The 15,573-nt window shown below is 37.6% G+C and overlaps 1 protein-coding gene and 1 pseudogene across 1 annotated transcript in view; both read right to left on the reverse strand.

The window, feature by feature from the left end:
• ELP3 (elongator acetyltransferase complex subunit 3) overlaps positions 1-15,573 on the reverse strand; it is a 98,836-nt gene that overhangs the window by 80,349 nt on the left and 2,914 nt on the right. The window contains exons 2-3 of the mRNA XM_060653672.3: positions 15,259-15,358; positions 12,421-12,559 (exon numbers count right to left, since the gene is read on the reverse strand). Of these exons, the coding sequence (XP_060509655.1) occupies positions 12,421-12,559; positions 15,259-15,358 (239 nt within the window). The remainder of the gene's footprint in view (positions 1-12,420; positions 12,560-15,258; positions 15,359-15,573) is intronic.
• On the reverse strand, positions 1,586-9,541 carry LOC132691864 (general transcription factor IIF subunit 2 pseudogene; annotated as a pseudogene).

Genomic DNA, 15,573 nt, shown 5'->3' on the forward strand with positions numbered 1-15,573 from the left:
TTCAAAAGACTTCTATGGAATTCAAGTTTTATAGAGTACAGTTTAAAAATTACTGGTAAAATAGAAAAAGCGATGACTTCGGATTCAGTCAGAGAGATGTAAGTTTGAATCTTTTCTTTGCCCCTTACTGTGAATTTTCCTATTTGGTAAAATGTAAGCAATAGCACTTACCTCTCAAAACTGTTTTGAGGATTAAATCAGAAACACAATAGCCAGTATGTAAGAGGTGGGCAACATATGGTAGCTGTTATTATATTTAATGTTGATAGGAAGAAGAAGAAGAAGAAGAAGAAGAAGAAGGGGAGGAGGAGGAGGAGGAGGAGGAGGAGGAGGAGGAGAGTAATCATGGCATTCTAAGCAAAACAAACACAAAAACTCAAATACAAACTCAAAATGGATCACAGACCTACATGTGAAGTCAAAACTATAAAACTTCTAGAAGATAATACAGGAGAAAACCTAGGTCACCTTGGGTTTTACAATGAGTTTTTAGATCAACACCAAAAGAAAGATCCATGAAAGAAAAAATTAGTAAGTTGGACTACATTAAAATTTGGAAGTTCTGCTCTGAGAAACTCTTAAGAGAATGAAAAGACCCATACTCAGAGAAAACATACGCAAAACACATGTCTGATAAAAGATATGTATCATAAATATACAAAGAACTCTTACAGTTTTAGAATAGGAAAACAACCCAATAGGAATAGAGCAAAAGATCCAAACAGACACCTCATCAAATAAGATATACCAATGACAAATGAGAATACGAAATTCTAGGTATTTACCCAAATGAGTGGAAAACTTAGGTGTACACAAAACTCTTCAGACAATGTTTATAGCAGCATTGTTCATAACTATCAAAATTTCGAAGTAACCTAGATGTCTTTTAACAGGAGAATGGATAAACTGTGGTAAAGACAGTGGAATATTGTGCACTTCTAAAAGGAAATGAACTGTATCAAGCCACTAAAAAGACATGGCATAGCTTTAAATGCATAGTGCTAAGTGAAAGAAGGCAATCCGAAAAGGCTATGCATACTGTTTGATTCCATCTACATGACATTATGGAAAAGGTGAAACTATAGACAGTAAATAAATCAGTGGTTGTCAGAAGTTTGGAACACAGTAAAGGATGAATAGGGGAGCTTTAGGGCAGGGGAAATATTCCATATGATCCTGTAATGGTGGATACATGACATTATGCATTTTCTAAAACCCAAAGAATACACACCACTATAAGTGACCCTAATATAAACTATAGGCTTCATTTAATAACAAGGTAGTAATACTGGTTTATCAATTATAACAAATGTACCAAATCAATGCAAGGGCAACCTGGGAAGGGAGGAAAGGAAGTATATGGGAACCCTTTGTACTTTCTGCTCATTTTTTAGGTAAACCTAAAACTGCTGTTAAAAAAAGTAAAAAATCACCACTAGAGTAATAGCAGGAATAAAAGCATGAAGGATAGGATGCATAGCAGACAGGGAATACAGTCAGCTGTATATGTACCTCTGATACTTTTATATTTTTAATTTTTAAAAAATTTTTATTTTAATTCCAGTTAGTTAACATCCAGTGCTGTATTAGTTTCAGGTATATGATAGGGTGATTCAACAATTCTATTCATCATCCAGTGCGTGTCACAAATGCACTCCTTAATCCTCATCACCTATTTAACCCATCCCCCCAAACCCCTTCCCTCCAGTAACGATCAGTTTGTACTATATACTTAAAGTCAGTTTCTTCATTTGTATCTCTTTTTCCCTTTGCTCATTTGTTTCTTAAATTCCACATACGAAATCATATGGTATTTGTCTTTTTCTTCTTTCACTTAGCATTATACTCTCTAGCTCCATCCATGTTGTTGCAAATGGCAAGATTTCTCATTTTTTATGGCTGAATAATATTCCAGCATGCATGCGTGCGCGTGTGTGTACACACACCATATCTCTATCCACTCATTGATCAATAGACACTTGGGCTGCTTTCACAATTTGGCTATTGTAAATAATGCTGCAATAAACAAGGGGTGCATGTACCCTTTTGAATTAGTGTTTTTGTATTCTTTGGGTAAATACCCAGTAGTGTGATTCCTAGATCATAGGGTAGTTCCATTTTTAAATTTTTGAGGAACCTCCCTACTATTTCCCATAGTGGCTGCACCAGTTTGTATTTCCACTAGCAGCACAAAAGGGTTTGTTTTTCTCCACATCCTTGCCAACACCTGCTATTTGTGTTGTTGATTATAGCCATTCTAACTGGTATGAGGAGATAACTCATTGTAGTTTTGATTTGCATTTCCCTAATAAGTGATGATGAGCATCCTTTCATGCATCTGTTGGCTATCTGGATGTCTTCTTTAGAGAAATGTCTGTTCATGTCTTCTGCCCATTTTTAATTGGATTATTTGTTTTTTGGGTGTTGAGTTTTACCAGTTCTATATATATTTTGGATACTAACCCTTCATCGGATATGTCATTAGTAAATATCTTCTCCCATTCAGCAGGTTGCCTCTTAGTTTTGTTGACTGTTTCCTTTCATGTGCAGAAGCTTTTAATTTTGTTGTAGCCACAAGTTTATTCTTGCCTTTGTTTTCCTTGTCTCAGGAGACTAGAAAAAAGTTGCTACGGGCGATGTCAAAGAAGTTGCTGCCGGTGTTCTCTTCTAGGATTTTTAGGGTTTCAGGTCTCACATTTAGGTCTTTAATCCATTTTGAATTTATTTTTGTGTATGGTGTAAGTGGTCCAGTTTTCCCAACACCATTTCTTCAAGAGACTTTCACCCAATGGATATTCTCTCCTGTCCTATCAAACATTAATTGACCATACAGTTGTGGGTTTATTTCTGGGTTTCCTATTCTGTTCCATTGATCTACATGTCTATTTTTGTGCCAGTATCATGCTGTTTTGATTACTACAGCTTTGTAATGTAACTTGAAATCTGGAACTGTGATGCCTCCAGCTTTGCTTTTCTTTTTCAAGACTGTTTTGGCTATTTGGGGTCTTTAGTGATTCTATACAAATTTTAGGATTGTTTGTTCTATTTCTGAGAAAAATGTTATTGGTATTTTCATAGGGACTACATTAAATGTGTACATTGTTTTAGGTGTATAGAGATTTTAACAATATTTATTCTTCTAATCCGTGACCATGGAATGTCTTTCTTTTCTGTCACCTTCAATATCTTTCATCAGTGTTTTACAGTTTTCAGCGTATAGATCTTTCATCTCTTTGGTTAGGTTCATTTCTAGGTATTTTATTATTTTTGGCGTCATTGTAAGTGGGATCGTTTTCTTAATTTCACTTTCTGATCCTTCATTATTGGTGCATAAAAATGCACCATATTTGTATCTTGCAACTTTAACGAATTTGTTTACCAGTTCTAGCAGTTTTTCGGTGGCCTTTTGGGTTTTCTACGTAGAGTATCATGTCATCTGCAAATAGTGAAAGTTTTACTTCTTCCTTACTGATTTGGATGCCTTGCATTTCTTTTTGTTGTATGATTGCTGCTGCTAGGTCTTCTAGTACTATGCTGAATAAGAGACTACATCCTTATCTTGTTCCTGACTTTAGGGGAATCTCTCAGTTTTTCCTCATTAAAGATGAATGTTAGCTGTGGGTTTTTCCTATATGGCCTTTATTATGTTGAGGTATGTTCTCTCTAAACCTACTTTGTTAAGGGCTTTATATCATGAATGTTGTATTTTGTCAAATGCTTTTTCTGGGTTTACAGAAATGATCACATGGTTCTTTTCCTTTCTCTACTGATGTGATGTACCATGTTGATTTGCGAACACTGAATCACCCTTGAAATCCAGGAATAAATCCCACTTAATCATGGTGAATGATTTTTAATATATTGTTGGATTTGGTTTGCTAGTATTTTGTTGAAGATTTTTGCATCTATGTTCATCAGGAATATTGGCCTATAGATGTCTTTTTTAGTGGTGTCTTTATCTGGTTTTGGTATCAGGGTAATATTGGTCTCAGACTAGACTTGGGAGTTTTCCTTCCCTTTTGTTTTTTGAAATAGTTGGAGAAGAATAGGTATTAACTCTTCTTTAAATGTTTGGTTTGCCTATGAAGCCTTCTGGTCCTGGACTTTTGTCAGGAGATTTTTTATTACTGACTCAATTTCTTTGCTGGTAATTGGTCTATGCAAATTTCTTCCTGTTTCAGTTTTGGTAGTTTATATGTCTCTAGGAATTTATTTCTTGTAGGCTGTCCAATTTGTGGGCATATAGTTCTTCATAATATTCTCATATAATTGAATTTCTGTTGCTTTGTTATTTCTCCTTTCTCATTTGTGATTTTGATTCCTTTCTCCTGTTTTTCCTTGATAAGTCTGGCTAGAAGTTTATCAATTTTACTGATTTTTTTTCCCCAAAGAACCAGCTCCTGGTTTCATTAATCTGTTTTATTGTTTTCTTAGTTTCTATATCATTTATTTCTGTTCTAATCTTTATTATTCCCGTCCTTCTGTTGGTTCTAGGTTTCATTTGTTCTTTTTCTAGCTCTTTTGGTGTAAGTTTAGGTGGTTATTTTGAGATTTTTCTTGCTTCTTGAGGTAGGTCTGTATTGCTATAAACTTCCCTCTTAGAACTGCTTTTGCTGCATCCTAAAGGTTTTGGATCATTGGGTTTTCATTTTTGTGTTCATGTATGTTTTATTTTTTCTTTTACTTCCTGGTTGGTCCGTTTATTCATTGTTTAGCACGTTATATAACCTCCATGTATTTGTGGTCTTTCCAGATTTTTTTCTTGTGGTTGATTTCTAGTTTCACACCATTATGGTCAAAAAAGATGTATGGCAGGTCTTCAATCTTCTTGAATTTGTTGAGGCTTGCTTTTTGGCCTAACGTGAACTATTCTGGAGTATGTTCCATATAAACTTATTTTTTATTTCTTTATTTCTTTCTTTTTTTATTCTATTTTAGAATGGAATGTTCTGAATATATCTGTTAAGTCCACCAGCTCCAGTGTGTCATTCAAAGCCACTATTTCCTTGTTTCTGGTTGGATGATCTGTCCAATGATGTAAGTAGGCTGTTAAAGTTCTGTACTTTTATTGTATTACTATGGGTTAGCTCTTTATGTTTGTTATTAACTGTTTCATATATTTGGGTGCTCCCATGTTGGGTGCATATTTACAACTGTTATATCTTCTTATTGAATGTCTCCTTTATTATTATATAGTGTCCTTGTCTCGTTACAGTTTCTGTTTTAAAATCTATTTTGTCTGATACAAATACTGTTACTCTGGCTTACCTTTGACATCCATTTGTATGATAGATGTTTCTCCATCCCCTCACTTTCAGTCTGCGGGTGTCTTTAGGTCTAAAATGAATCTCCTGTAAGCAGCGTATAGGTGAGTCTTGTTTTTTAATCCATCCTGTCACCATATGTCTTTTGATTGGAACATTTAGTCCATTTATATTCAAAGTGATTATTGATGGATATGTATTTATAGCCATTTTATTACTTGTTTTGTGGTTGTTCCTGAAGTTTTTTTCTGATCCTTTCTTTTTTCTCTTTCATGGTTTGCTAGTTTTCTTTAGTGATATACATTTGGATTCCTTTCTCTTTATCCTTTGCATATCTATTAGTAATTTTTGATTTGTGGTTACCATTAGGTTTGTATGTAACATCTACAGCATACAGCAGTCTATATTAAGTTGATGGTGGTTTTAGTTTGATTCCATTCTTTACTCCTCTTCTCTACAGGTTTTAGGTATATGGTGAATATTTATATCCTTTTATTTGTGAGTTCCTTAACTGATTTTTGAAACAAATATTCGTTGTTACTGCTTTTGTGTTTCTTACCTATATACTGCCACTTTTGGTCTTTTCTTTCCACTCCAAGAGTCCTCTTGAATGTTTCTTTTAAGGCTAGTTTAGTGGTCACAAACTCCTTTAGTTTTTGTTTGAGAAACTCTTTATCAAGTCTTCTTCTATTCTGAATGACAGTCTTACTGCATAGGGTATTCTTGGCTGCAGATTCTTCCTATTCAGCACTTTGAATATCATGCCACTCCCTTCTGGCTTGCAAGGTTACTGCTGAAAAATCTGATAGCCTTACGGGTTTTACTTGTATATAACTGTGTTTTCTGTTGCTGCTTTTAAGATTTTTTTTTAACCATTACTTTTTTAATTTTAATTTTAATTTTAATTTTAATTACAGTATGTCTTGTCTTAGATCTGCTTTTGTTGCGGGTTCTCTGTGCCTCCTGGATGTAGATACCTGTTTCCTTCCCCAAATTAGGGAAGTTTTCAGCTATTGTTTATTTAAATAAATTCTCTGCCTCCCCTTTCTCTTCTTTTTCTGAGCCTCCTATAATATGAATGTTAGTTATTATGTTTGATGGAGTCACTGAGTTCCTTAAGTCTATTCCAATTTTGCATAATTTTTTTTCCTCTCTTTTGTTCAGCTTGATTACTTTCCATTATTTTGTTTTGTAAGTCATTAATCTGTTCCTCTGCTTCTTTCAGCCTGCTGTTCATTCCATCCAGCTTGTTTCTCATTTCATTTATTGAGCCCTTTATCTCTGCTATGTTATTCCTGAAATCTGTGTCAAATATCTCACTCATGTCTTCCAGTCTTTTCTCAAGTCCAGTGAGTATCATTACAATCATTGCTTTAGGTGTGTTACTCATATTTGTTTTGCTTAGATCTCTGGCCATGGCCTTGTCCTGTTCTTTCATTTGGGATAAATTTCTCTGTCTTCTCATTTTGTCTAAGTCTGTGCCTCTTTCTGTATGTTAGGTAAGTCAGCTACATCTCCTTTTCTTAAGGGTAATGGCCTTATGAAGATGAGGTCCTGTACTGCCCTGCTGTGTACAGTCCACTGTTCCCCAGGGCCAGGTGCTTCTGGGAACGTCTCCAAAATGTGCTGCATTTGGTGTGTTATTTTGTCCTGGCTATTCTATACTTCAGGCCAACTGTCTGCAGAGGCTCTCTTTGCCTTTTGTGAACAGTGTTTGGTCCCTGACTTGAATGTGGCGTGTTTTTGTTTTTTTTTTCCAGAAAAAGGAATTTTGGCTTTTTATTCCTTTTAAGACTTTCTGTAGTTAACTTTTTTCTTGCTTTACCATTCACTTTGGATTTGCATTACCTCAACTCTGTGGAGATAAGACAAGGACAGAGAGTCCTCATTTAGAAATCATTTCCTAATTTTACATTTTAAGAGTCAATATTTAAAAAAGAAAAACCTTCTTAACCTCCCCAACCCCACACCCGCTCCTGAATAATCTAGTTTAATGCAGGCCTATAAATTTTTTCATCAAAAAACACTTAAGTAACAAGAATTGTTGTTTAAAAAATTTATGTAGGGAAATTAAATTTCCAGTCATTTTACCCCTATAACAGATGGAACTCAAGTATTTGATATCAATGGTGTTTCCTTAGCACATCACCTTTTAGTTGTTCTGTTAGCATGTTGGCTGAGAGTCTTCTTAATCACTCTTTTCTTCTCTTTGATACTGTCTATACTCTGGCTTCAGCTCCCGTGTGTTTTTGTGGATTCCTTTTACATTCTGAACACCAATTTCTTTCAAGATTTCCTTTAGGTACCCCACAAGTTGTTTTGTGATGTCCACCAAATCCTTAAGATTGCAATACTGATGTTTCTCAAATGCTGAAAATAGCATGTCTAAAACATGTTGTTTATCAGCTTGAGCTTGTTTTCCATCTTTCTTTTTCCTTTCATATTCAATATTGTATTGATGATTAGCAACAGGTTTATAATTCGTTGTCACAACTTTGTCCAGTTGTGATAGCCTTACAGGTTTGGAAGATTCTTCTATTTTCAATCTCTTTAATCTCATGTAGTTTTCACTGGCAGCAGGTTGGCATTCAGCTCTTTGTACGACTATTCCTTCCAATGAAAGTTTATTTGATGAGCCTCCAGTAAAGACTGTTAAAGTCTGTCCTCCAACACTTTGTAAGACAAATGGATGTTCTCTAGCAGTGCTGACAGAAGCTGGTTTTCTGCCAATATCGTGACTATTTGCAAGAGCCTCGTTCAGAGTAAATGACACCTCAGTCCTTCCTTGATTCTTAGCAATCTGCAGTTTCCCAACTTTACCTCTTTCAGAGGCTTCGGCCCATTGCTAGGACGAGTATTTAGGGAAACTTGATGAGCCATACTCTGGTGTTCTGTTTGGCACCGGTCAAATCGAGTTCTTCAAGTTTGGCCATCAGTCTGTTGACTGTAGAGGCGAATAGGCCAGAGCAGCAGCCCGGGAGCCTGGGGTCCTGTGGCACGAAGGACTGGGGAACTTGGTACGCCGCGACCAGAGGCTGACTGTGAAGAAGCGGAGTCCACCTGCCAGGATATTGGGAAATCCCCGGAAAGCGAATGTGGCATGTTTTAACTAGGTATACTCTGGTCTGCTTGTGAAATGAGACCTGTTGCCACTGCTGCCAGAACGGAGGCTCCACAAAAGTCCCAAGTCAGGAGACACAGTATAAGCAGGAGTATGAGCCAGTCTCGTGGGGGAAGGCACTGGCCACGCCAGGACTGAGGCAAGCAAGGCTGGGAAAGGCAGTTCCCGTGGAGTCCAGGGAGGTGGAGCTTGGTGTAAACAAGTTAGGTGGCGAGTACGGGCACTGTGCTGGTTGCTGCAGGTGGCCCTATGCTTATGCTGAGGGATGGGGGAAGGAAATGGCACTGGCCAGTTCCTTTGTTCCTGGAGGGGTTTCTCCTTGAACTCTGCCTCTCTGGGATATGCTCCAAGATGAGCAAACAACCTCCCCACTGTGTGCCCCACACACTCTTGATATTGCTGTTTCCATGCTGTACATCACAGGTTGTTTGCCTGCCTTCTAGGAGCAATGCAATGCCTTCTGGGCTCTATCCCAGCCAAGCCCACTGACTTTTAAAATTCCAGGGTTTAAGTCCTGCTGGTTGTAACAACTCCCAAAATTCAGCCCCTCTCACTTTCCAAGACTATTGCTGTGGGGATTTGTTTTCCCTGCAGGCTTCCCTGCGTGACAGTGTTACTCTGTCTCTTGCCTTTCTCTGTGACTGCAGCTCCCTCCCCACCACAGTGGCCATGATCTATTTATCTCCCAAAATACATCTCCGCACTTCTTACCTTCTTCAGTGTGGCTTCTTCTCTACCTTTAGTTGTATAGCTTGTTTTGCAATTCTTCAGGTCAATTTCTGAGGTACTTGGGATGATTTGATAGTTATCTACTTGTATTTGTGGAACGAGGTGAGTCGAGGGTCCTCCTGCTCTGACATCTTCCAACCTTCCCCTGTACTTCTGATATTTTTAACAGCTCACTCTGATGATATTGTCTTACCTGCACCAAATCCATCTTTGACAAAATAGACTAGTTAGGAAATGACTGAATAGTCTAAATAAGAAGTAATGAAGGCCAGGGGTACCTGGGTGGCTCAGTCAGTTAAGCATCCGACTCTTGGTTTTGGTTCAGGTCATCATCTCACAGTTCATGAGTTTGAGCCCTCCAAGAGGCTCTGTGCTGACAGCATGGAGCCTGCTTCGGATTCTGTCTCCCTCTCTCTCTGCCCCTCCCATCTGCGCGCGCTCTCTCTCTCTCTCTCTCTCAAAAATAAACATTAAGAAAAAAAAAAAAAGGATGGAGGTGAAAACATTCCTACTAGTGGTTGTGGAATGGACAATACATTTCACATCTTTTGGAAACTGAGTGGATGGAGGTACCATGAACTAAGACGGACGAGAAAGATGAATGAGCAATTTCGAGGTTAGTTTTGGTTATGTTATACTTGAGGGTATCCAGGCAGTCAGAAGAGAAAAGTTTGATAGGCCATTTGACATGAGCCTGAAGGTTAGGGAGAGGTCAGAGCTGGAAGTCAGCACATAATACTTAGAAATGTCAATGGATGAGAACACAAGAAAGGGCATGTACAGTACTAAAAACAGTGGAGCCAGGTCCACAGAAAACATCAATTTTTAGAGGCAAGCAGGACAAGAATAGATCTCAAAGAAAGAAATAATCAGAGGTAGGGTGAGAAGGACAGAGAATGGGGTCATGGAAGCCAGGTTTATCAGTCAGGTTGAAAGGTTGCTAAATCTTTGTCTTGCACAGCAGCAAGCTCATACCTAATGCTGAAAGCTAAGAATAGAAGACTTATCTATAAAGTGTGTTATTTAGGGATATGGAAGTAAATGCCAAGAAATCAGCTAAGAGTTAAAAGTGGTTGAGCTGAAGGGAAAAATGAGAGGTGAAGGGTTTGAAACTATAGTTGACCCTTGAACAAAGCAGGAGTTAGGGGCAATAACACCTCAACTCAGTTGAAAATTTGCATATAACTTTTGACTCCCCCAACACTTAACTACTTGAATAGTCCACTGTTGATTAGAAGCCTTACTGGTAAAAGAAACTGTCTATTAATACATATTTTGTATATGTATTGTATGCTATATTCTTACAATAAAATAAGCTAGAAAAAAGAAAATATCAAGAAAACCATAAAGAAAATACATTTACAGTACTATATACGTTGGAAAAAATCTGCCTATTAAGTGGACCCATGCAGTTTAAACCCACGTTGTTCAACTATATTAGTTTTTCTTAAAGAACCCTTTACACCAGGTATGAATAAATAAAACAAAAACACTGAAGTACAAAGGAGAAGAGACCAGGATTGGTGATACATTGTGTATAAAATTTTAGGGTTTAATTAGCCACAAATACAATCCAGGAGATATGGCCACCAAATAAGTCAACATAAACTGTAATTACTACAAGTATAATACTCCCATCCAAATAACAGACTGAAGTTCTATGATCATATCAGGAACACACAATTCAATTTTGAGTACCATGTTTTAAGAGGGTCCAAAATGTATCTTTCACACTTATTCTTTGTATCCTACAGCCCCTACCCTAATTCCAGCTCTTAACACATTTCACACCTAGATTAAACCAAGAGTATCTTAAATGGTCTTTTTGGCTCCAAGCTACTCTACATCTTGTAACAAAATTTTCTGAAAATCTGTTTTGTTCATATATCACTCTCCTTCTCAAATATCTTTAACAGTTTCTTATTATCCAGCTACTTTGCAGGACATTTAAGATCTTTTATAAGTTGATCCCAAACTAACTCTTCAACCTAATGTCCTGCTGCTTTCTCAAATGAATTATCAATTCTAGTCAGTCTGAGGTACTCATTGTTCCCTGCACATACCATACCTCTTATAACATCACTATCTGCGCCTTAGTTCCCTGTGCCCTTGCTCCCATTACTCAAGACTGTTCTTCTCTGTTTATATGAGCACTATTTATATGCCAAGCAAATGCCATGCTTTCTGTTGGGCTTTCCCTAGTCTCTTTTACTACCAGGCCACCTTTTCCTCTGGATTTCTATAGAGTTCCCAATTATGTTAGTCGCTTCACAAATACCATATATAGAATGACTTTGCACCATTAACTATCTTTTATATTTATTTATCTTTTAAAGTTTATTTTGAGAGAGAGCGAGAGAGCATGAGCAGGGGAGGGGCAAAGAAAGAGGGAGAGAGAATTCCAAGCAGGTTCCATGCTGCCAGCACAGAGCCTAATGCGGTGCTCAATCTCACAAACCATGAAATTATGACCTGAGCCAATAACAAGAGTTGGACACTTAACCGACTGAGCTACCCAGGTGCCCTTTTAAAAGTAACTTCTACAGGGGTGCATGGGTGGCTCAGTCGGTTGAACATCCAACTTCAGCTCAGGTCATGATCTCACACTCCATGAGTTCGAGCCCCGCGTCTGGCTCTGTGCTGACAGCTCAGAGCCTGGAGCCCACTTCAGATTCTGTGTCTCCCCCTCTCTCTGCCCCTCCCCTGCTCATGCTCTGTCTCTGTCTCAAAAATAAATAAAAACATTAAAAAATAAAGTAACTTTTACAAGTATCTATTGTATTGAAAGCCATGAGCTTAAAATGGCCAATAATATTTATCATATTGTGACAGTCACCAAGCCTCAATTTATACTTTTTTTTTTTTTTTTTAACGTTTATTTATTTTTGAGACGGAGAGAGACAGAGCATGAACGGGGGAGGGTCAGAGAGAGGGAGACACAGAATCGGAAGCAGGCTCCAGGCTCTGAGCTGTCAGCACAGAGCCCAACGCGGGGCTCGAACTCACGGACCGCGAGATCATGACCTGAGCCGAAGTTGGAGGCTCAACCGACTGAGCCACCCAGGCGCCCCTCAATTTATACTTTTAAGGACATAAAAACATCATCTACTCCTTTAAGCACAATAAATGTTTTTCCTCACTATGCCCTCATAACATTCTGCACAGGTCTCTACTGTAGCACATGTTAAAATATATGAATTTTATTAAACCAAATCCTTCATTTTCACCTAACTGTGTATTAGCCGGAGGCAAGGATTTCTGGCAGAGCAGATATGCAACCAATGTTTCGTGAATCAAACCACTCACCCCACTGGCAGTTCTGATGGGTTTTGCCTTTAACTTGGGGACCAAAACCTTTCGATACTGAGGTGGGACTGCAGCAATGATATCCACCAGGCGGGGCTGTGCTGAAAGGCCATATTTAGCAGCTGTCCTGGTTTTCACCCTGAAAGTAAAGCATCCATCATTATCAAGATCATAAGATTTCAAGACAATCTACCAAAAGAATGACCTATAAATAACACCATCAACTCCTGTCATCCCCCTATCCTTTCACCAGGTGACAACACTGGCTTTAACATTTGTTGAACAACAGGAGAATAGAAGAAAATCAGGAAAATGCATCAATGACTTCTTCTTACCCTGGAGTACCAGAAAACAAGATGACTACAGAAAGGGTCCCAGGATAGTGACAGAAGGTAGGTCTCACTCAAATTAGTGCTCCAGCTTCATAGAATTCTACCCTTTTCTCAACCTTAACACCATAGCATCTAGGATCAGGGTAATTCTGTTGCAAGGGACTGTTCACTATATTATAGGATGTTTAGCAGCATCACTGGCCTCTACTCACCAGCACCCCACTTCCCTTTATAACAACTAAAAAATGTCTTCTGACATTGAGAAATGTCCCCTGGGATGGTGGGGGGAGGGGGGGAGAATGCCTGGTTGTAAGCCATGGTCTTAGACCAAAAATAAAAACAATCAAAAAACAATTTAAAGGAAAGGTATGCAGAACCAAACAGGAAATAAGGTACATACATTTTTAAAAGTGTTTTAAAATGTATTCTAAAATATTATAAACAACAGAACATAAAACATAAATACACTTTAAAATTTAGGAAGCAAACACTTGTGTTACTACACTCCAAGAAACAGAAAATGATCAGGATTTCAGAGGATCCATTTATCCCTTCCTGACTGTAACTCTATCCCTAATCCCTAGAAATAACCTTTAGTACAACTAATAATTCCTTGCTTTTCTTTACAGTTGAATCGGTTTCTTGTTTCTTTGCTGCTAGCAAACCCTAACAGTCACCTTAATTTCTGATTTTAGTCCATCTAAAATTATTGTGAGGTGTTTGCATCATTTTCAAGAACTGTTAACCCAGTACCTGATTCGTAGAGAGAACCTAAGTACTTGGTATGCCAGGAAGTATAAGGCATAGTTGTTTCATGCCCTATGTTGGCATTTTGCAGACAGGCATGCACAAAAATAAATGTGTAAGTGATAAAAACCTATGTGATACAACACACATACAATAATGAATGTGTTCAAAGCTCAAGAAAGGATCCCACTGTGTGCTGGGGAGATAGTCATGGAAAACAGGCACAGAAAAGAGTTGGCTTCAGACAGGCAGTAAAGACATGGCGATGCCACAGAGAGCAAACAGGTGGGCTTATGTGAAGCAGGAATGCACATATTTTAAAATATATGGGTAGATCTGACAGAAAGCAGATTTTCAGGGTAAAGGTACAGAAATTTAAAAAGTTGGGATAGTTGAAGCCAGATGGAGAGACTTTACATAATGGGCTGAGGAATTTGCACTTAATTCCATAAACACTGGGAACATGCTGAAAGTTTCTGTACAGGGAAATGACATGATAAAAGATAAAACGAGGAACAATTAACCCAGTAAGGGATAAAAAGAGGCTGAAAGTATTAGCTACTGCACTAGTCTAGAATTAAGTTTAAAAAGAGATGGTTAGGGAGTTGGCAGTGGAAATGAAAGGGAGAGTCATGATGAAGAGAGTAGGCAAAGTTAAATCCTAATTGGACCTAACGAAAACAATTTGAAGAGGACACTAGAGTTTCAAGCCTAGGTGAAGGTTAACACAATCAGGCAAAGAGGACATCTGCATAGGGGCTGGTTTTAAGATGTTAGCGTTTACTTTAGATGTGCTAAAGAAACTGACAAAAATAAACAAAAAGTAGGAATGTTCACTAGAAATAAAAGACTTGTATAATTAGGGGGATAGCCAACACAGACAGAAAAGAAACTTCTAAACACATGGTAGAAAAATCAGTAAACTATAATCTCATAGTCAAGAAAGGATACTTATTTACTCCTTTAGCAAAAGTTTATTAAGTGCAATATTCCAAGGAAGTGAAAAAACACTGAAGTATCTCAAGTAACAGAAAATAGTCTTTAAAAAAAAGTCATGTGTGTGTGGTGATTAGATTACTGGTGAGTCACCTGAGAGCAGGGAGAAAACTCTTTCATTAGAGCAGATCTATATAGTGAATATCTAACGAAAAAAAAAGATGCAGAGATGAAGGTCTACTCTTATTTGAGGATGTAGCAAAGTCAACACTGAATGTGACTGTGGAAAGGAAATAAATGAACATGTCGAAGAGGCTGTAAAGTAGGAAAAGATCATGGACCTCAGAGGGAGTATTTTCATGAGAGACAGCTGCTGCTATTTCTGAGCCAGTAGGAAGAGAACAAGGATGTAAAGTAATGCAGCACAGAAGATAACATGGGCTCTGAAGACAGACGATCTAATTCCAAATCTCAGTTCTGCTGATTACTGAGACAGTAATCTGTCTCAGATTACACATCTGTCAAATGAGGGTGATATAAGTACCTACCTCACACAGTTTTTCAGAGGACTGAGTTAATACAGACAATGAACTACTAACAGTGATTGGACCATAGTAAGCATCCAATAAATATTAGGAGCTATTAATATTATTAGGCTATGAGAGAATTTTGCCATAAATGAGGGCAGGGTAGAAAGCTAAATTTTCAACTAAAAACTAAAACATGAGACAGAAAACAAGAAGTATTTGATAATTTCATTAAAAAGGCCTACCACCTAAGAATAGGATTGCCTTTTTTTTTTTTTTTTTATAAATCCACTTACTTATTTAGATCGATGTCTTTCCCCTGTTCGTGGGCTTCAATTAGTTGTTTAATAACATCTCCAATGGTCAGCATCATTAGCTCAGCAGGGCTGAGATCTCCTGGAAAGATATTTAACAGTGTTAAAAATCATACTACTCAGTAAAGATTTTTGTAATTATTTTTTCCTTCCAAAATTTTCCCAACCATCCCAGATGAATAGCTCAAGTTTACAAGACACCAACCTCTACTAAAGTTTGATCATATCTTTTGTATCTTTAATTAAAACAAAACTGGCTTCACCTATATATGGGAAAAACTCACTCTAGAAGCACAT

This window comes from Panthera onca, chromosome B1 (assembly GCF_046562875.1).
Source record: "Panthera onca isolate mPanOnc1 chromosome B1, mPanOnc1 haplotype 2, whole genome shotgun sequence".
NCBI lineage: Eukaryota > Metazoa > Chordata > Mammalia > Carnivora > Felidae > Panthera > Panthera onca.